The 21,072-nt window shown below is 43.1% G+C and overlaps 1 protein-coding gene across 3 annotated transcripts in view; it reads right to left on the bottom strand.

Annotated features, from left to right (window-relative positions):
• MYOCD (myocardin) overlaps nt 1-21,072 on the bottom strand; it is a 69,945-nt gene that overhangs the window by 40,955 nt on the left and 7,918 nt on the right. For 2 of the 3 annotated variants that reach the window (XM_063960953.1, XM_063960951.1), the window contains exon 2: nt 4,448-4,513. The exons of the other annotated variant lie outside the window; for it this stretch is intronic. In XM_063960953.1, coding sequence (XP_063817023.1) covers nt 4,448-4,513 — 66 coding nt within the window. The remainder of the gene's footprint in view (nt 1-4,447; nt 4,514-21,072) is intronic. 3 annotated transcript variants of the gene reach the window in all.

Here is a 21,072-nt window from a genome sequence, read left to right on the forward strand (position 1 = left end):
CCCCAACCACAACACGTTCTGGCGCCCCTGTCTGCCCCTCTGCAGTGTACATGGTTTTGCCCAACTGCTAACAAATTTGCTGCTGCGATCAACTCTGAATTACCCCCATAGTACGGAATCAGTATGGGATCCCGACGGTTGGAATCCCAGCGGTCATAATACTGATGCTGGAATTCTGACATGCGGGATCCTGGCGGTGAGCGCAGCGTGTCCCCTCGCGGGCTTGCTGCACTCGCCAAGCTTCGGGCCAGGTGGCGAGCATTGCTCGCCACACTAATTTATTCCCCCTTGGGGTGTGGCATGGACCACCCACCCGAGTGTGGATTCGGGGTCCTGGTCGGGATGTCGACTGCCGGGATTCCCATGGATGTCGGGTTTCCGGTGTCGGTATTGTGACCACCGGGATCTCGACCTTCGGGAAAGTAACTGCTTCCTTATAGTTCTTTTTCCCTATTATATAGAATGTTGTGAAGTGATAAGGATGGAGTTTTTATTCCTCCCATTTGGCCTACTATAAGACCAATTCAACCTGCGTTCACCCAATACAGCCAATACCTTTCTTACTATTTGCTACACAATTTTATTTAGAAAACATAAAATTACATTTAAAACTTAGTCTCACATATACCTAGACATCTTGACCATTGTGGGAAGGATGTTAATAACACTTGCTGTCTCCCTTTGAAGGGGCGAGCTCTTTGTCAGCCTGTTAAGCCCACTTTGAATCTTTATATCTTGTCACCCAACGCGTTTAGTCATAAATGACTTCCTCAGGGGTGTTACAATGGTGTATGTGTTAATCTCAGATGGATTTCAGATTATTATATGCCTCCAAACTGTAACCACATTTTGTAGTGCAATGCTGGGATTCCTTTTTTAGCACAGAATCAGTCTCTCAGCAAGTCAGGCTTGTTGGCAACTGGTTATCTACTTCTACTGAGAGTTTATTTCCACCAGGAAGATTAATTCAGGATGGTAAAGATGTAAGCTTTTAGCATTGAAAAAACATGTCAGTCTCTCAGCACACTGCTCAGTTCACCAGTCTAGAAGATTTTCCAGACCGTTGAACTGAGCAGTGTGCTAATAAATATTTTATTTTAAAATGTACAATCACATCATAGCATACATATACAAAAGTATGCCCCACACAAGAGTCTTCTTCTGTTGCCCTTGCAACACACTGTTTGTACGTTTGACTTTTCTGACAGCCAGTAACCCAGTAGATATCATTGTCATACACTGTGAAAGACATGTCACTTTGTAGGGATCACATTACCAACGGCTACATGCCGAACTCCCTAAATCCCGACAGTCGGCATGCCAACTAGAAGGGACTATTCCCACTGGTTGGTGTCCACGACACCCATAGAGTGGGAATAGAACCTGTGGCAAGCACAGCTCAGCTCACCACCGAAACCGCAGCGTGGTGAGCACAGCGAGCCCACCAGGGGCTTCGTTGCGGTCGCTCTCCCCTGCTGGCATTCTGCTGCTGAGACACACAGTCTTGAAGCCATTGGTTCCCTTTAACTTCCACTTCTTGTTGTTTCTGACAGTGAAAATTCCAAGCTGGATGCATTTAGATATCTCATTACAGTCTTTCCTGCTCTGTAACAGTCAGTCGTCTTTATTTGCATGTCCCCAGTCAGCTGCTAGAGGAGCCTAGGCACCCTTTCAATTGAGACTCTGCACAATATCCTGAGAGGTCAAAAGGGTCAGTACTATGAAACTGTGGAATCCTCTTTTTTCTGGCTTAGTTTAAGGTCTAATGGGGAAAATTCTAATGTTTGAAAAGTCGGTTGGGTGTCTGTTTTTTCCTGTCTATTAGACAGGAAAAAACAGACACCCAACTGACTTTTAAAACAATTGAATATCCCCCAATGAGTCTATTATGTTTTGAAGTGCTAACAGAAAAAAAAATCAACCACTGTATATATACATTATTGTAAAGGGTGACCAAACGTTTATCCATGCTACATTTACTGTTCTTTTTTTTAATCTGAATTGAGCAAATAAATAGTAAATATGCATACCTCCCAACTATCCTGCTTTCAACAGCACAGTTCTGTTTTTATGGGACTTTCCCTCTGTCCCACCTGTGGATCACCAAGCCTGCAGCGTGGTGAGCGCAGCGAGCCCACAAGGGGCTTTTTGCGCTCGCCCCTCCCGTTGGCCATCTCGATGCCGGCGTCGGTATGGTGACCGGCGGTCTCCTGACTGCCGGTCATGCATACCCAACCCATAAATTAAGTGTTGTTTTAATTAAATGAATATGTGAGACTTGATAGACTAATCCTCCAAATTTACTGAAGAGCAACCATAAGTACATAAGTTAAAAATGAAAATAAAACACATGCATTGTACATATAACAACACTGCAGTGTCTCCTTTAGTAACTGATAAAGCTTACATGAGTAGATAAAGTATGGTTACATGCTGAGGACCATGGGGGTCATTCCGTGTTGATCGCTCGCTGGCTAGTTTTAGCAGCCGTGCAAACGCTATGCCGCCGCCCACTAGGGAGTGTATTTTAGCTTAGCAGAAGTGCAAACGCTTGTGCAGCCGAGCTCTGCAAAAACAGTTTGTGCAGTTTCTGAGTAGCTCTGAACCTACTCAGCGCTTGTGATCACTTCAGCCTATTCGTGTCCGGATTTGACGTCATACACCCGCCCAGCCACGCCTGCGTTTTTTCAGATATGCCTGCGTTTTTGTAAACTCTCCCTGAAAACGCTCAGTTGACACCCAGAAACGCCCATTTCCTGTCAATCATCTTGCGGTCAGTGCAACTGAAAACTTCGCTAGAACCTGTGAACAACCACAACGGGCTTTGTACCCGTACGTCGTGCGTGCGCACTGCGGGGCATACGCATGCGCAGAAATACCATTTTTTAACCTGATCACTGCGCTGTGAACAATGGCAGCTAACAATCAACTCGGAATGACCCCCCATATACCATATATTATCTACTCCTGCATAAGTTATCAGTTACTGTATGAGACACTGCAGTGTGGTTATATACAAGGTATATTATACAAGCATCTTTTTTCATTTTTGACTTACTGTATGTACAGGTACTTCAGTAAATTTTGATGATCAGTCTATCAGGTCTCACATATTCATTTCATTGACACACCACTCACTGTAATACTAAGCTGAGTGCAGCATACGTTCCATATTAACAGCATGCTTCATTCTTTCTATTGATTATACATACTATATGTATTTGGCAGGGATACGTTCAGCATCATGTGACCATGTGACCATATGATCATGTGTCATGTGACCGACGCTGCAATCCAGTCCCCACTGGTTAGACCGGCACCGGAAGACTGACAGCCCGGGATAACATACTGAACCTACTTGGCAAAGGGCATGTTTAATCTTATGTATTTGATCTGGCAGTACAGTACTGTGAAAAAGGATGACAGGTTGACAGTCAATAGGTCGATACCAAATGGCCAACATGCATATGGTCGATATGGTCAAAAGGTTGACAGGTTCAAATGGTGGACATAACACAGCATATGGTCGACATGGTTTTTTAAAACATTTTTTCAACTTTTTCATACTTTACCATCCACATGGACTACAACTGGGAACGGTAACCTGTGCCAAGCGCAGTGGTACGGTACACTTATTGGGGTTCCTCGTGCTGGAAGGTAAAATTTGACACAATCTAAAAAAAATCCTCATGTCGACCTTTCACGTCTCGACCATTTCCGTATCGACATTTTGTGCATGTCAACCATTTGGTGTCATCCTATACACTGTTAACCTTTTGACTGTCAACCTATTATTCCATAACCATAGAGTTATGTCATTATGCCCCTGCATTCTGATAAAAACTAGACCATGCAAGTGCAAACACATATACAGTATTCCTGCATCCACATTGGGCATCTAAACATAAATATTGGTAGTGTTTTTACAATAGATAAATCTTTGTGACAAGTGATAAACCGGATTTTACAAATGTTATGTAATAAAGAATGCCACAATTAATAAAAATCAAACAAAAAATATTCAACAGCTAATCGGCTGGAATGCAGAGCCGTAACTAGACGTTTTGGTGCCCTGTGCCAGATAGAGAAGTGCCCCCCTCCCCCATTTTTCCAAAAGGGAGATAAGGTGCATGCCTTCTGGGGAAGGGGCATGACAAAACCGATCCCAGAAAAAGCACATGCTGTCATGCCCCTTACCATATTTTGTTTTATATATAAAGTACAATCTCCAAAAAATTTACGGTAGAGCCTCAATTCCACAAAATAAAGGTCCAAAAAATCAAAACAAAGTATATCTTTAAAAAAACAAAACAACCACAGCAGCATAGGACGTCTCTTCCTAATAATTCATACTTTTACTTATATCATAAAAGAACAGACCTTTGTCAAAATGGGTAAAATGGTTTGTATGTCCATTGAGGATGAAATGTCACCCTGGTATACTCACGAGGCATGAGACCATGATCCACCAGATGTTGACGGTTTCTTCTCTGCTGAAGTCGTAACTGTAAAACTGTTAGAAGAAGAATGTCAAGAATGAGGACTTCCCTGGTCAGTTGTCTCCAATGGAGAAGGATCTGCTACTAGAAAAGAAGGTGCATGCACTTTCTTCTACAATTGTTGCCTGTCATTGGCATAGTAGGGTTAGATGTCAAATGTCTGGTTGTTAACAGAGTTAATGATGGGATATAATTTCATGCAGAACAAAATCACGATTAATGGGCCACACCAAGCTGGAGAATTTCGCAGTTAGTGGTTTAAGATCAGACCCTAATACGAAACATGTTGTTGAGTCACTGCATGGTCCTCTAAATATAATTGGATCGCTCTCTGTATTTTACAAAAGAATTCTTATATCACAGGATTTACAGATTATCAAAAGGATTATACAGTTTGAGTCCCCCATATCCATTATTCCGCTATCCAAAATACTCAGAAAACCGGAATATTTCAGATCCACGGTGACATCATTAAATACGGAAGCAGGGTGTACTTCCTTGAAGCCAGGCAGACCTCCAGGACACCCACAGTGTCCTGGCGCATCCTCCATGAAGCCTGACAGTCCCCCAGGTCCCCCAGAGTGTCCCGACACATATTCCATGAAGGAACCCTGCAGAGTTTCCCCAATGCCTGCTCCAGTAAGGGCCCCAACAGAATGCCCCCGGGGTCTATTTCAGGAAGGACCCCTACATAGTGTCCCCAGTGCAGGTATGTAAAGATTCTGAAATCCAGAAAAATCCCATATCCGAAATGCTTCTGGTCCCAAGCATATATGGGAGACTCAACCTGTACTATTATTTTATTTGAGTTGGTCAAAATGAAAAATTGTATTCAAATATTTGAACTAGAGCCACGCACAGAAATCTCAGTAGATGATGGAAACTACAGTATAAAGTGCACCACCAGAAAAAAAGCTAGGATTCACAAAAATATCCTGGGTGGGTTTAATTAAATCTGTGAGGAAGAGAGAAACTTTGGATAAACAAGTATTGGTGAAGAGCTCTACATTAGACCCCAAATTTATTGAAGGAAAGTAACTGGTCTATGAGGGAACAAAAGGAATTTTCTTCTGATTTAAAAAAATCAATGGAAAAAAAAGTAGAGAGGGGAAAAATTTTCATAACAATTTCACAGAATATTCTTCTCATTCACATTTGCTGTGTAGAATTTTTACATACTTGTCTTGCGTTAAAATCCCTGTATATTTTTCATTCTGCACATACTTCTTACATATTAAACCCAAACCACGCCACAGCATTGTGAATGGACAGTGGTTTTCACTTTTGGAGCGGAGAATTTAGAAGCACAATGTAGCACGCCATTCTGTAGAATGGTGAAGCAAAAGCGCAAATCGAAAATTGCCACAAATTCGGACCTCTAAAAAATGAAGAAATCCATTGATATATATTTAAAAATACTTTAAAACATCTCAGGAGCACAACTAAAGAAATGTCCCGATGGCATGCCATGTCTTATTGGTCTTGGTGAATACTTTATAGATGACATTGGGCATGGCTTATAGGAAGCAGAAATAAATATTGTATTAAAATGTACAACGCTTTATAACTGCAAAGTGGAGTAGCAAGAATCAGGTGGTCATTTAATTTAATGTCTGCTTTTTTATTTATTCTGAACTCAAATAGCCATTGGTTTAGGTGTGATATTTTTAACAACCAAATTAAAGCAGTGGCCCATTGAAGTGGCTGAGACGTCACAAAATAGGTACTGTAGGCACGTGCTGAGCAGACATATGAAATACAAGGCTATTCTTCCGCTTCTGTGCAAGGAAGGAACCGTTCTTCATATCTAACTAGAAACAGATGGAAAGAAAGTGGTGACAGCTGCAGGAACTGTATGCTGGATGTACAAGAAGTCATACATTATAAATAATAGGTTTAGCAGTAACAGCAAGCACATAGCTCTATGGGGGTTGTGCAAAAAAACATTAATGTAGGAAAGAAAGATTTCTTTCAACAAGTCCGTGCAATTTTATAGTGCAGCTTTCATGGCTGTGAATACAGTAGTTAGTGGAAATCGATTGATGGATATTGTCCAGCATACAAGTATTAAGTGCAGTGTCGGCCTCCACTTCCCATGATAAATTATCAAAGACTTTTTTTCTGCCTCCGGCTAAGTACAGATGTTGCAATGGATTATTTTAGAAATGTTGGTCATAGGCTTTATCGTATATGTATAACAGGCAGAGACAATTTCCTACAGTCTAAATACATATTTACCAAAGATGTCTGGCGAGCACCTGTCATACTTGGAAAAAAAAATTAAAAACATGAGCAAATGTAAAAAGTTCTACATAACCATGACATGAGGCCACTAGCAGTTCACCTCATGTAACAAATTCTACTGCTTGGAGTATGTTAACCAATACTGCAAGATGCTATAACTGACATTATTAGCTCGAGTTGAAGAATAGACTTCTGGGAAATACTGATGCTATTAATATGAAACTTATTGTGTCAATACTTTGACCACCGGATTTTTAGAGAAGGATGCAGGCTTGGTCTGATGCATAATAGTCCCCTACAGACAGACTCTTTAATCCCTGTTAGGATCTCTCAGTGATGGATTAGATATTCTGGACAGCAATGCTAAGTGCCACAGAGATAGCCTCACACGGGTCGGGATGTACTAAACCTGAAAATGCGCACAAATCTCAGAAAATGCAGTTATCAGGGTTTTGGCCACTTTCCCTTATGTACCAAGCTCTGGATGGACTCGGTAGGCAACTCCATCTTTAGGTGGCATTGTCCAATAGAAGCCTACTGTATGGGATTCTTTTCACATTCCCACAGAGAGGTATCCAATTGGATGCCTCCCAGTGTCGCCTGCAGTGTACATGTCAATCTGTGCATGCGCAGAAGGAATCCCAGGTCACAAACCCGGAAGTACTTCTATTGCAAAGGACAGCTTGAATCGGGAGAGCTGTCCTTTGCGATTTTATTTGCATTTCTAGGTACATACTGGTGTTATTAACACAGTATATATCCGATAAGTGGCCCTTCACGTCTCAGTCCAACGCTGAGTGCAAACATATATTTCTTAAGCCAAAAACTAAGGAGAATGGAGAATGACAAATGACAATAGAACAATGATGAGGGAATAAAGTGAGGAACATGCCATGAACCCTTTTATTTCTCTGACGTCCTAAGTGGATGCTGGGGACTCCGTCAGGACCATGGGAATAGCGGCTCCGCAGGAGACAGGGCACAAAAGTAAAAGCTTTAGGATCAGGTGGTGTGCACTGGCTCCTCCCCCCATGACCCTCCTCCAAGCCTCAGTTAGGTTTTTGTGCCCGGCCGAGAAGGGTGCAATCTAGGTGGCTCTCCTAAAGAGCTGCTTAGAGTAAAAGTTTTGTTAGGTTTTTTGTTTTCAGTGAGTCCTGCTGGCAACAGGCTCACTGCAACGAGGGACTTAGGGGAGAAGAAGTGAACTCACCTGCGTGCAGGATGGATTGGCTTCTTAGGCTACTGGACACTAGCTCCAGAGGGACGATCACAGGTACAGCCTGGATGGGTCACCGGAGCCGCGCCGCCGACCCCCTTGCAGATGCTGAAGAGAGAAGAGGTCCAGAAATCGGCGGCTGAAGACTTCCCAGTCTTCTTAAGGTAGCGCACAGCACGGCAGCTGTGCGCCATTGTTCTCAGCACACTTCACACCAACGGTCACTGAGGGTGCAGGACGCTGGGGGGGGCGCCCTGGGCAGCAATGAAAGTACCTATGCTGGCTAAAAATACATCACATATAGCCTCTGGGGCTATATGGATGTATTTAACCCCTGCCAGGTTGTCAGAAAAACGGGAGAAGAAGCCCGCCGAAAAGGGGGCGGGGCCTATTCTCCTCAGCACACAGCGCCATTTTCCTACACAGCTCCGCTGCTAGGAAGGCTCCCAGGCTCTCCCCTGCACTGCACTACAGAAACAGAGAGGGGGGGCACTTATTTGGCGATATTATTATATATTAAGATGCTATAAGGGAAAACACTTATATAAGGTTGTCCCTGTATAATTATAGCGTTTTGGTGTGTGCTGGCAAACTCTCCCTCTGTCTCCCCAAAGGGCTAGTGGGGTCCTGTCCTCTATCAGAGCATTCCCTGTGTGTGTGCTGTGTGTCGGTACGTGTGTGTCGACATGTATGAGGACGATGTTGGTGAGGAGGCGGAGCAATTGCCTGTAATGGTGATGTCACTCTCTAGGGAGTCGACACCGGAATGGATGGCTTATTTAGGGAATTACGTGATAATGTCAACACGCTGCAAGGTCGGTTGACGACATGAGACGGCCGGCAAACCAATTAGTACCTGTCCAGGCGTCTCAAACACCGTCAGGGGCTTTAAAACGCCCATTTACCTCAGTCGGTCGACACAGACACAGACACGGACACTGACTCCAGTGTCGACGGTGAAGAAACAAACGTATTTTCCATTAGGGCCACACGTTACATGTTAAGGGCAATGAAGGAGGTGTTACATATTTCTGATACTACAAGTACCACAAAAAAGGGTATTATGTGGGGTGTGAAAAAACTACCTGTAGTTTTTCCTGAATCAGATAAATTAAATGAAGTGTGTGATGATGCGTGGGTTTCCCCCGATAGAAAATTATTGGCGTTATACCCTTTCCCGCCAGAAGTTAGGGCGCGTTGGGAAACACCCCTTAGGGTGGATAAGGCGCTCACACGCTTATCAAAACAAGTGGCGTTACCGTCTCCAGATACGGCCGCCCTCAAGGAGCCAGCTGATAGGAGGCTGGAAAATATCCTAAAAAGTATATACACACATACTGGTGTTATACTGCGACCAGCGATCGCCTCAGCCTGGATGTGCAGCGCTGGGGTGGCTTGGTCGGATTCCCTGACTGAAAATATTGATACCCTTGACAGGGACAGTATTTTATTGACTATAGAGCATTTAAAGGATGCATTTCTATATATGCGATATGCACAGAGGGATATTTGCACTCTGGCATCAAGAGTAAGTGCGATGTCCATATCTGCCAGAAGATGTTTATGGACACGACAGTGGTCAGGTGATGCAGATTCCAAACGGCACATGGAAGTATTGCCGTATAAAGGGGAGGAGTTATTTGGGGTCGGTCCATCGGACCTGGTGGCCACGGCAACAGCTGGAAAATCCACCTTTTTTACCCTAAGTCACATCTCAGCAGAAAAAGACACCGTCTTTTCAGCCTCAGTCCTTTCGTCCCCATAAGGGCAAGCGGGCAAAAGGCCAGTCATATCTGCCCAGGGGTAGAGGAAAGGGAAGAAGACTGCAGCAGGCAGCCCCTTCCCAGGAACAGAAGCCCTCCACCGCTTCTGCCAAGTCCTCAGCATGACGCTGGGGCCGTACAAGCGGACTCAGGTGCGGTGGGGGGTCGTCTCAAGAGTTTCAGCGCGCAGTGGGCTCACTCGCAAGTGGACCCCTGGATCCTACAAGTAGTATCCCAGGGGTACAGATTGGAAATTCGAGACGTCTCCCCCTCGCAGGTTCCTGAAGTCTGCTTTACCAACGTCTCCCTCCGACAGGGAGGCAGTATTGGAAACAATTCACAAGCTGTATTCCCAGCAGGTGATAATCAAAGTACCCCTCCTACAACAAGGAAAGGGGTATTATTCCACACTATATTGTGGTACTGAAGCCAGACGGCTCGGTGAGACCTATTCTAAATCTGAAATCTTTGAACACTTACATACAAAGGTTCAAATCAAGATGGAGTCACTCAGAGCAGTGATAGCGAACCAGGAAGAAGGGGACTATATGGTGTCCCTGGACATCAAGGATGCTTACCTCCATGTCCCAATTTGCCCTTCTCACCAAGGGTACCTCAGGTTCGTGGTACAGAACTGTCACTATCAGTTTCAGATGCTGCCGTTTGGATTGTCCACGGCACCCCGGGTCTTTACCAAGGTAATGCCCGAAATGATGATTCTTCTTCAAAGAAAAGGCGTCTTAATTATCCCTTACTTGGACGATCTCCTGATAAGGGCAAGGTCCAGAGAACAGTTGGAGGTCGGAGTAGCACTATCTCAAGTAGTTCTACGACAGCACGGGTGGATTCTAAATATTCCAAAATCGCAGCTGTTTCCGACGACACGTCTGCTGTTCCTAGGGATGATTCTGGACACAGTCCAGAAAAAGGTGTTTCTCCCGGAGGAGAAAGCCAGGGAGTTATCCGAGCTAGTCAGAAACCTCCTAAAACCAGGCCAAGTGTCAGTGCATCAATGCACAAGAGTCCTGGGAAAAATGGTGGCTTCTTACGAAGCGATTCCATTCGGCAGATTTCACGCAAGAATTTTTCAGTGGGATCTGCTGGACGAATGGTCCGGATCGCATCTTCAGATGCATCAGCGGATAATCCTGTCTCCAAGGACAAGGGTGTCTCTTCTGTGGTGGCTGCAGAGTGCTCATCTACTAGAGGGCAGCACATTCGGCATTCAGGACTGGGTTCTGGTGACCACGGATGCCAGCCTGAGAGGCTGGGGAGCAGTCACACAGGGAAGAAATTTCCAAGGAGTGTGGTCAAGTCTGGAGACTTCTCTCCACATAAATATACTGGAGCTAAGGGCAATTTACAATGCTCTGAGCCTAGGAAGACCTCTGCTTCAAAGTCAACCGGTGCTGATCCAGTCGGACAACATCACGGCAGTCGCCCACGTAAACAGACAGGGCGGCACAAGAAGCAGGAGGGCAATGGCAGCAAGGATTCTTCGCTGGGCGAAAAATCATGTGATAACACTGTCAGCGGTGTTCATTCCGGGAGTGGACAACTGGGAAGCAGACTTCCTCAGCAGGAACGACCTCCACCCGGGAGAGTGGGGACTTCATCTGGAAGTCTTCCACATGATTGTGAACCGTTGGGAAAGACCAAAGGTGGACATGATGACGTCCCGTCTGAACAAAAAACTGGACAGGTATTGCGCCAGGTCAAGAGACCCTCAGGCAATAGCTGGGACGCTCTGGTAACACCGTGGGCGTACCAGTCGGTGTATGTGTTCCCTCCTCTGCCTCTCATACCCAAGGTACTGAGAATTATAAGACGGAGAGGAGTAAGAACTATACTCGTGGCTCCGGATTGGCCAAGAAGGACTTGGTACCCGGAACTTCAAGAGATACTAAGAAGGGACTTGCTTCAGCAAGGATCATGTCTGTTCCAAGACTTACCGCGGCTGCGTTTGACGGCATGGCGGTTGAACGCCGGATCCTAAGGGAAAAAGGCATTCCGGAAGAGGTCATCCCTACCCTGGTCAGAGCCAGGAAGGAGGTGACCGCACAACATTATCACCGCATTTGGCGAAAATATGTTGCATGGTGTGAGGCCAGGAAGGCCCCCACGGAGGAATTTCAACTCGGTCGATTCCTGCATTTCCTACAAACAGGAGTGTCTATGGGCCTCAAATTGGGGTCCATTAAGGTTCAAATTTCGGCCCTGTCGATTTTCTTCCAGAAAGAATTGGCTTCAGTTCCTGAAGTCCAGAAGTTTGTCAAGGGAGTACTGCATATACAACCCCCTTTTGTGCCTCCAGTGGCACTGTGGGATCTCAACGTAGTTCTGGGATTCCTCAAATCACATTGGTTTAAACCGCTCAAATCTGTGGATTTGAAATATCTCACATGGAAAGTGACCATGCTGTTGGCCCTGGCCTCGGCCAGGCGAGTGTCAGAATTGGCGGCTTTGTCTCACAAAAGCCCATATCTGATTGTCCATTCGGACAGGGCAGAGCTGCGGACTCGTCCCCAGTTTCTCCCTAAGGTGGTGTCAGCGTTTCACCTGAACCAGCTTATTGTGGTACCTGCGGCTACTAGGGACTTGGAGGACTCCAAGTTGCTAGATGTTGTCAGGGCCCTGAAAATATAGGTTTCCAGGACGGCTGGAGTCAGGAAAACTGACTTGCTGTTATCCTGTATGCACCCAACAAACTGGGTGCTCTTGCTTCTAAGCAGACGATTGCTAGTTGGATGTGTAGTACAATTCAGCTTGCACATTCTGTGGCAGGCCTGCCACAGCCAAAATATGTAAATGCCCATTCCACAAGGAAGGTGGGCTCATCTTGGGCGGCTGCCCGAGGGGTCCCGGCATTACAACTCTGCCGAGCAGCTACTTGGTCAGGGGCAAACACGTTTGAAAAATTCTACAAATTTGATACCCTGGCTGAGGAGGACCTGGAGTTCTCTCATTCGGTGCTGCAGAGTCATCCGCACTCTCCCGCCCGTTTGGGAGCTTTGGTATAATCCCCATGGTCCTGACGGAGTCCCCAGCATCCACTTAGGACGTCAGAGAAAATAAGAATTTACTTACCGATAATTCTATTTCTCGTAGTCCGTAGTGGATGCTGGGCGCCCATCCCAAGTGCGGATTGTCTGCAATACTTGTACATAGTTATTGTTACAAAAATCGGGTTATTATTGTAGTGAGCCATCTGTTCAGAGGCTCCGCTGTTATCATGCTGTTAACTGGGTTCAGATCACAGGTTGTACGGTGTGATTGGTGTGGCTGGTATGAGTCTTACCCGGGATTCAAAATCCTTCCTTATTGTGTACGCTCGTCCGGGCACAGTATCCTAACTGAGGCTTGGAGGAGGGTCATGGGGGGAGGAGCCAGTGCACACCACCTGATCCTAAAGCTTTTACTTTTGTGCCCTGTCTCCTGCGGAGCCGCTATTCCCATGGTCCTGACGGAGTCCCCAGCATCCACTACGGACTACGAGAAATAGAATTATCGGTAAGTAAATTCTTATTTTTTGGACAATCATGGTACAAAAGATAAACACATACATGAAACATGGCTGGTGTTTGACATATGTTTATCCATTGTGATTTATTGTTATATAAATGCTAACAATGCATAAGGACTTTGTTTAATGTTCGGCATAAGGCACCTGGGGGTAAATTTACTAAGGTGGGAGTTTTTTAGAACTAGTGATATTGCCAATAGCAACCAATCAGATTACATTTAATATCTTTTAGAAGCAACTAGATAAATGTTAAGTAGAATCTGATTGGTTGCTATGAGCAACATCACCAGTTCTAAAAAAAACTCCCACCTTAGTAAATTTACCCCCTGGTTGGTACACGTTTTACCTATGCCGTGCATCAGGAGAAGGAGGTGTTTCTAATTTTCCCTGCCGACATCTAGTAAACAACGCTTAAAACAGTTTCTTAAGCTGCAAAGTAAACTGTTTTTACACAAAAAAACACACATTACAATGTCGGCCTATAAGGGGAGATGTATCAAAGCTTGGAGAGAGGTAAAGTGGAGGGAAAAAAAGTACCAACCAGCTCCTGTCATTTTAAAAGCAGTTTTTGAACACAGGAGCTGATTGGTTAGTACTTTATCTCTCTCCACTTTATCGCTCTCCAAACGTTCTCTCCCTCAATGTATATTTAACTAACAAGATCCACTAACCAAAACCACCAGGTTCTCACTGAACCACTGCAATCAGACTTTTTCACTGTATAACTTGCACTAGACAGGTTACAGGGAATATCTGATTGGTTTTGTGCATCGGTTTTACTTTTGCTACAGGCTTTAAAAATCCTGCAAACGAAAAGGAAGTCCAGTACATTGCAAACTAAGGGGGAGATGTACAAAGCAGCGAAAAAAATGGAGAAGTGAACCAGTTTCCCATGGCAACCAATCAGCATTGATGTAACATTTATAATTTGCATACTATAAAATAATACAGAGCTGCTGATTGGTTGCCATGGGCAGCTTCTCCACGGACTCACTTCTCTGCTCTTTGCACTGCTTAGATAAAAATAATACACCTTGACACCTTGGGATTATTTGGCACAGACACACATATACTATATATAGGGGGGAATTCAATTGTTTGAAAAGTCGGTTGGGTGTCTGTTTTTCCCGTCTATTTAATAGGAAAAAACAGACACCCAACGGACTTTTCAAACAATTGAATATCCCCCATAATGTCCAAGAAAATTACCAGTAGAGCAGCGTCAACTGTATGTGTACATTAGATGTTAGGTGTATCATTTAAGAATGTAGTGATTTTGGTTTGCAATGGCAGAACACCGCAGGGTAAAGAAATTAATTTTGTGTTACAAGTGCCCCTATCAAGCCTTGGAGAGTGATAAATAGCATGGTGATAAAGTACCAACCAATCAGCTCCTAACTGCCATGTCACAGGCTGTGTTTGAAAAATGTCAGTTAGGAGCTGATTGGCTGGTACTTTATCTCCGTGCAATTTATAACTCTCCAGGGCTTGATAGATCTGGGCCAAATGGTTTGAGTTGATGCAAATCTGTGGAATGGCGAAAAATCAAAGGATCCCTTTCTAATACATCGCATGCGTAGTTCAGTTTAGCCTTTATAAGGAGTTACTTTACAGAGCGCTACATATTGGGGGAAACAAAGCAGTTTGTACATTGATAATCATATAGGAGCATAGCTTAAAACTAAAATGTAAGAAAGTCTGCTCCCTCAGCATACAATGTAACAGGAAACAAGGGTAGTGTTGCAGAAGAGTATGTCTGGAGTCATAGACCAGCCATGTATAAGCTAGTATGGAATGAATATAGATGGTCCAGTACTTGTGACCACCCAATCCAATTCCCACACAATGGGTTTGGTGGTCACTTTGGTGGTGTTGCTCTGGAAGTATTGGACAAATCAACAAATCATGAAATCATTAAAACTATTAATTTACTTATGTCTTTCACTTTACCGTCAGGCATTAGGGTCTTTTCTATGGTTTTGTTTGGAGGATTTAACCTTACCCCCAAACAAAAGGTTCTTTGGATTCTGATGCAAAATACGCTATACGTGTTTTTCTTTTACCTCAGTTTTATGCAGTAGGAATATAAAGGAAGCTTTACCAAGGACAATTGAGAATTGTTTAAAGTAACTTACAATAAAAAAATAAAAGTCAAGCAAGTAAAAAAGTCTAATTACAAGCCCCTTAAAACCCATAAACATGCGTTTTCTATCTCATAAAGAGCTTCAAAGGGAGACACAGAGTCTTTCTAGGCAAAGGTTAGCATTGGTCTATCTGGAAAATATGTGATGGCCTTCTAAATTATCAACAGTCATAAGTTGCCAAAGATGCAGTCATGATGACAACATGGGGAGAACGGGCGCCCTATCGGGTCTCTTTCACTTTGTTTAGATTATTTTTCTGCAAGATAGAAGTTTATTTACATCATTAGATCAAATATAATCTCCAGGACTGTGATGGGATGGTGTAAACAGTATTCTTAAGCAAAGTTTTTGTCAGAGTGACCCAGTTATGGCTATATTTATGTAGTGGCATACAGGTCGGTTGATGTTGAATTCATTGATATGGAATGTGACAGAAGATAAGACTTCCTCGGCCTACCCAGGCTGACATTTCGCTAGGTGCTAAATCTGAGGCCTGTTTAATCCTACTTGTTCTGTTATATATATATATATATATATATATATATAAAAATCAGATTGTTTTCTAAAATAAATGTTGTGCTTATAGCTATTTTTTAAGCACACCAATGCTGTAATTTTTAAACAAGAATAAATATTACAATCCAGCCCAAAAAAATAATTACCGTCTGCCGGCATATAATACCGGATGCTATTTTTGTCTTTACATAGTGTCACCATAAAATGCAGTACTGAGACTATTTATCATTCACCTCAGTCCCTGCACCATTGGAACCTACAGTGCATTTTTCCTAACACACACAATCAAGCTATACAAACAAGGCAATTAATAAAAAAAATTAAGAACCCCCCCAAAAAATAAATAAATAAATAACTAAATAAATAAATTAATTAAAAAACACTTATCTGCTGCAGCTATATTGATAATGGCTTGTAGTGGGACCAAGTAACTTATCTCTGGGTTGAGCCACATACCTACTGTACATTGGCTTATTTCTGCTCAGTGGAAAGTGGAACTGATTTGGGCTTTAAAAAAAGAAAAAAAAACTTTCATGTGTTTAAAAATACTTTATTCAAAGATTAAGAGTATTTAAATCTTTGGGGCATTTACTAAGCAGTGATAAGAGCGGAGAAGTGAGCCAGTGGAGTAGTTGCCCCATCAACCAATCGTCAGCTCTGTATAATTTTATAGTATGCAAATCATAGATTTTACTTCAGTGCTGATTGGTTGCCATGGGCACTTCTCCACTGGCTCACTTCTCCGCTCTTATCACTGCTTAGTAAATGTCCCCCTTTGTTTCATAAATGATTTTGTTGTGTTACCGTTTTCCTGACCATGGGATAACAGAATAAGCATTGTGGATATTTAGGTTTCATTATGCACGGACAGTATACTTTTTAATGTACCAGATGATAAGGTTTTTCCACTAAGATAAATAAGCCCCCTAATGTTTTTAGGGGTTATAATTCAATTAAACAGACATAATCACTTACATCTATAAATTCAAAAATTTCTCTTTGCATTTTGGTCACTATTTAACAACCATCGATCTCATCAAGTTTGAACATTCCATATATTTTTAATTGGTAATATTGACTGTAATTTGGTCCATTGACCAAACTGATAAATTAGCGCAGTGGTTCTCAAACTCAGTCCTACCGAGCCCAAACAGTTCACATTTTCCAGGTCACCCAGCAGGTATAATCATTTTCCACTAATACATTTTAAAAGATCAACAGGTGGAGCTAATTATTTCACTTGCAATTCTGTGAGGAGAACTAAAAAACATAAACTGTTTGGTGCCCTGGAGGACTGAATTTGAGAACCTATGAATTAGTAAATTTATTTTTGGTAACAAATCTGTTGATATAATCATACCTCCCAATATATGGACTTAGAAATTCATCCAAAAATGGGGCATGCCTATGGCTCACCGACCTCACTATTTAGATGCCATGCAATATACGCACAGCATCTATTCAGCATTCACATGCTATTCTGCAGCGTGATCGAGTACTCCCACAACATTCCCTATATCAGTGGGACACTGCGGCCTGCAGGTGGGATAGCGTCAGAAAAAGGAGACGGTCCCGCAGATATAATGACTTTAATGAAGAAGTGAAAGAAAACTACCAGAGATTGTGAGATTCCACAGATTTACTTAGTTGCTACAGACAAAAGTTCATTACAATTTACAGTTGGCTGTGTAGTTCTTCAACAGCTGAAGGACCGCCCCTCAATTCATCTGACCCCCCCCCATTCCAATGCTTGTAATGTCAGTTGAAAATTAGGAGTGCTGTGTAGTGGATCCTGATTGACTGTTGTTTAATGGATCCTACAATGTAACATTTGTAGTTTTAGGATCCAGAGAAATACTGAATGCATTAAGAGCATACTTGCCTACCTGACCCTCTCCATGAGGGAGAAAATGCTCTGTTCCTGGACTTTCCTGGTAATGTATGATTGCCATCACCTGTGGTGAAACACCGTTCTTATCAATTAACTAGCTCACCACAGGTGATGGCAATCATACATTACCAGGAAAGTCCAGGAACAGAGCATTTTCTCCCTCATGGAGAGGGTCAGGTAGGTAAGTATGATTAAGAGAGTGCAACATGCATACATACTTCCCAACATGACCCTCTCCAGGAGGGACACAATGCTCTGCTCATGGACTTTCCTGGTAATGTATGATTGCCCTCACCTGTGTTGAACAGATTAATGGATAAGAAAGGTGTTTCACCACAGGTGATGGCAATCATACGTTTAGAGGGAAGTCCAGGAGCAGAGCATTCTGTCCCTCCTGGAGAGGGTAATGTTGAGAGGTATAGTATATGTATATATTTATAGCATTTAGCACAGAAAGTATTAATTACATTATCAGCTAAAGGTCATGAAAAATACTCATTTTATATAAAGTGTGTCAAATATTCAGACAGAAACAGACTGAAGATTAATATGAAGGCAGACAGTTGCTTCCCTCAATGAGATTAGTTTCCTGCCACCTTGTGGGTGTTTTAAGACCTTTGTACACGCAGCATTTTGTGTGAAACATCTGCGTCTCAAGCAGTACCATAACTTAAATGCCGTTCAGTTGCAATTGTTGGCTTTTAATCCATTGTCCTGTCATTATTCTTATGTATCCCTGAGTGCTGCCGACATCTGCATGTATCTATAAGGCGACATGCTAGTTTTCCCAAGGAGGGCAACAGGGTGAAGTTTTCCAGGTATGCAGTGAGTGCCACTGGCTGGCCACTAGCTTTAAAGGGAAGAACGCTTACAAGGTCTGTTTTAGGACGCAAAGTCTTCCTATATAGAGTTGGGATAATGTACAGTAGCTGCTCTCACCTATAAAAGTAACATTTTCAAGTTACAGAATGGAACTTGCAAATCACTGGGCCTGTTTTTAAAATGTTATTAAATGCTGACCACAGGACGAGGTGTGCAGAAGGTGGGTCAGTGTGATAGACTACGGCATGTAATTGGTTGTGATCTGCTGCTACGGCTGCTATCTGCAGCACAGGGTTTCTTCCTCTTCAAACCTTACCCTGACCACTCTTTGCAAACCCTAGCTGTATGCATTTAAGGTGTAATTGGTCATGAGATCATTGATCAGGAGGTACCATTAGATCAAGCAACTGATAAACCACCACAATACATATAAATGGTGCAGATATAGGGGCATATTAGTTATTAATTATCAAGTTTTAGCCCCAATAATGATATTTCCTTATCACCGATACTGTATTTACGGCAGTAAGAAATTAAGCTTCACCCAAATGTTGCAAAATACACATGTATGGACAGAGCCCATCCCTGAAATGTGTTATAAGTGACTTGATCACTGAAGCAATCACTTCAGGTCGATCTGATGACTGCTCATGTTTGAGCAGCCACTGTGGGAAAGGAAACTGTCTCCTGATTAAAATTGCGTAGTATAGTTTATAGGCTAATGGGTGGCGCTATATGAAGATGACATTAGTTTCCTGGGACAAGCTCCAGAATGCTCTGCATTCCGTAGCTTGGCATTTCAGCATTGAAGCAGCCATCAAGTTATCATAGAAATACAAAATCGAATAACCCCAAAATGGAGCTGTGGATTACAAGTGGTTGCAATATAGAACAAGTGATGCTTACAATAAAGTATGCGTTTGCACTGCATTATGGGGTGCCACATCACACCTCTGCCCTGCCGCCTCTTTCAGAAGGGCCTTGTAGAGAAGGGGGAGATATGGTGTTTGCACACTTTTTAAAACTTTATTGACAGTTAACAGATCAGTTGCATTTTCACCCTAGCAACAAACCCTATGCAGGAGGAGTAGCGCCCCCTTACTTTACAGATTCGATGAAGTACTACTTAAAGCTAGCCATGAATTCATATATTCAGTTGATAACCTAGATGTGCAACTTATTGTGTTAAAATGGAAAATTAAAGACTGAGTATGTATAAAATATTGTACAGAGAACTACAAATGTATATTTACATACTTTCTAATAGGACTGCTTTATAAATATTTTTATTTCAGTAGTAAATAAAGAGGACTGTCCAAACACTACAGAATAAGCTTAGTGTGCTTCTAGTCCCGAAAACAGAAATATAAATGATTATTTTTAAATAGAAAAGAATTAACTAGAATGCCAATTTATGGTATATTGGGGGTAATTCCAAGTTGATCGCAGCAGGATTTTTGTTAGCAATTGGGCAAAACCATGTGCACTGCAGGGGAGGCAGATATAACATGTGCAGAGAGAGTTAAATTTGGGTGGGGTGTGTTCAATCTGCAATCTAATTTGCAGTGTAAAAATAAAGCAGCCAGTATTTACCCTGCACAGAAATAAAATAACCCACCCAAATCGAACTCTTTCTGCACATGTTATATCTGCCTCCCCTGCAGTGCACATGGGCCCTCATTCCGAGTTGATCGCTCGGTATTTTTCATCGCATCGCAGTGAAATTCCGCTTAGTACGCATGCGCAATATTCGCACTGCGACTGCGCCAAGTAATTTTACAATGGAGATAGTATTTTTACTCACGGCTTTTTCATCGCTCCGGCGATCGTAATGTGATTGACAGGAAATGGGTGTTACTGGGCGGAAACAGGCCGTTTTATGGGCGTGCGGGAAAAAATGCTACCGTTTCCGGAAAAAACGCAGGAGTGGCCGGGGAAACGGGGGAGTGTCTGGGCGAACGCTGGGTGTGTTTGTGACGTCAAAACAGGAACGACAAGCACTGAACTGATCGCACAGGCAGAGTAAGTCTGAAGCTACTCTGAAACTGCTAAGTAGTTAGTAATCGCAATATTGCGAATACATCGGTCGCAATTTTAAGAAGCTAAGATTCACTCCCAGTAGGCGGCGGCTTAGCGTGTGTAACTCTGCTAAAATCGCCTTGCGAGCGATCAACTCGGAATGAGGGCCATGGTTTTGCCCAATTGCTATCAAAAATCCTGCTGCGATCAACTTGGAATTACCACCATTGTACGTCTGTAACAAGAGCTCCTTCAACATTTCTAGTTTATGTTTGTTAGCATACTGCAATTACCCATCAGCTCTGGAACACACTCCCAAAGAGCAATATTTACAGAGAAAGTGTCCCTGTACAGAACACAGCTGCTGTATGTACTTAAGTTACTTTGCAGGCCCCTGAGCTGCGGCAAGGGTTAACGGGACGCACCACATCATTT

The sequence above is a fragment of the Pseudophryne corroboree genome, chromosome 3 (assembly GCF_028390025.1).
Source record: "Pseudophryne corroboree isolate aPseCor3 chromosome 3, aPseCor3.hap2, whole genome shotgun sequence".
Taxonomy (NCBI): Eukaryota; Metazoa; Chordata; class Amphibia; order Anura; family Myobatrachidae; genus Pseudophryne; species Pseudophryne corroboree.